The sequence below is a fragment of the Amphimedon queenslandica genome, unplaced genomic scaffold (genome assembly GCF_000090795.2).
Source record: "Amphimedon queenslandica unplaced genomic scaffold, v1.1 AMPQUscaffold_4034_Cont23980, whole genome shotgun sequence".
Classification (NCBI taxonomy): Eukaryota; Metazoa; Porifera; class Demospongiae; order Haplosclerida; family Niphatidae; genus Amphimedon; species Amphimedon queenslandica.
The window spans coordinates 1-1,475 of record NW_003555647.1 but is presented as its reverse complement, the minus strand read 5'-3'; the positions used below and the strand labels follow the sequence as shown (position 1 = coordinate 1,475).

Below are 1,475 nucleotides of genomic sequence, written 5' to 3'. Positions count from 1 at the left end.
TCACAGAAATAGCTGCTGACATGGAAGCGGGCTTCGAAAATGAGATAACTACAATAAAATGAGCAAAACTATCGTAATAAATACATAACAGAAGTAGTACCATACTTTTCTGGGGATTTCAAAGAATACAGAGGCAAAACTAAGAGCTAAACGGCCAAAAAATAGACTGGCAGTAATGGAGGACAAAGAGAAGGAAGCCATTTGCAGCTGGATTAATTTGGAACTGAACTGCGCATGCGCAGTGGGCGTGGCATTATTATTATGAGTGTAATTATTACACATTGATGGTGGGTATTTTCCACCAAAGGGGGGAATATAACACCAGGGGGTTTCACCCACATTGGTGGAAAACCAAAAAGTGGGTACCTTCCACAGATATGGTGGGTATAACCCACCATCATTTTTGCAGTGTAGGGCCAATACCATCAATTCCTTTGGCTTTAGCAGGGTCGAGATTGGAAAGAATATTATACACTTCAGATTCAGTGAAAGAGACAGTCTGAATATCGTATAAGGGGCACATGGAAGCCGGAGTTGATGGAGATTGACGGTTAAAGACAGAAAAGAAATATTTGTTAAAAGATTCTGCGATAATTTGGTCCGTCTCTGCTGGTATAGAGTTGTAAGTCATACGTGTTGGGATGCCAGAAGGTTGTGATATAGATCTTAAATAACGAAATATTCGAGAGGGATTGCCCTCGCTTGTATTAACAAGATGTGCCTCGTAAGCAGCCTTTGCTACGGCTACTTTATGGTTCAGTAGTTGGGACAGTTGCAGAATTTTGTCCCGCTTTACAGTTGATCTTGACTTCAATGATTTCTTCAATGATTTGATTTTATTGCAAAGATGTTTAATTTCAGGAGTGAACCATGAAGGAAAGCGTTTTGCTCTCAGGTGGACTTTTGGGGTAAAAAGATCTAGACCCTGGCATAGATGATCTTTAATATGGGACCAAATGAACTCCACGTCATTAGAGGCCATGCAAGGACTGAAATCTATGTCTAGCAAATAGTTATTTAGACCCTCAAAATCGATCTTATTATAATCAGGAACAACAGCAGGGGTAGATTTGAGACCGTATTTAGGAGTTTCAGCCATAATTTGAAAGGATATTATATAATGGTCAGAACACAAAGGTTGCAGAGGATTGACTGATACTTCACAAATAGGAACAACTGGAGGAGCCAAAATGAGATCTAAAATATTCCCGCCAGAATGAGTTGGTTGTGTTACATGTTGGGTAAGATTAAAGTCAAAGACTAAATCACAAAATAAATCAGACGTGTTATGGGAACTACTCAAGGAGCCCCAACAAATGTCAGGATAGTTGAAGTCACCAATTATAATAGGATTTGGAGAGCTTGCAAGAAGGGAGGAAAGATATTGCCTTAGAAGGTGATGATAGAAATCAGAGGCATTGGGGGGTACATAGACAAGACAAATGGTGACAGAGAACGACTTGAGGTGGCATAGT

General features: G+C 39.9%; 1 protein-coding gene across 1 annotated transcript; it reads right to left on the bottom strand.

Moving 5' to 3' along the window:
• Nucleotides 1–21: 21 nt before the first annotated feature.
• LOC109592761 (uncharacterized) lies at nucleotides 22–1,468 on the bottom strand. The gene is made up of 2 exons (XM_020008136.1): nucleotides 106–1,468; nucleotides 22–48 (listed from the first exon to the last, which is right to left on the bottom strand). Exon 1 carries the CDS (start codon nucleotides 1,097–1,099, stop codon nucleotides 398–400), a length of 702 nt encoding a protein of 233 aa, XP_019863695.1. The 5' UTR covers nucleotides 1,100–1,468; the 3' UTR covers nucleotides 22–48; nucleotides 106–397.
• Nucleotides 1,469–1,475: the final 7 nt, after the last annotated feature.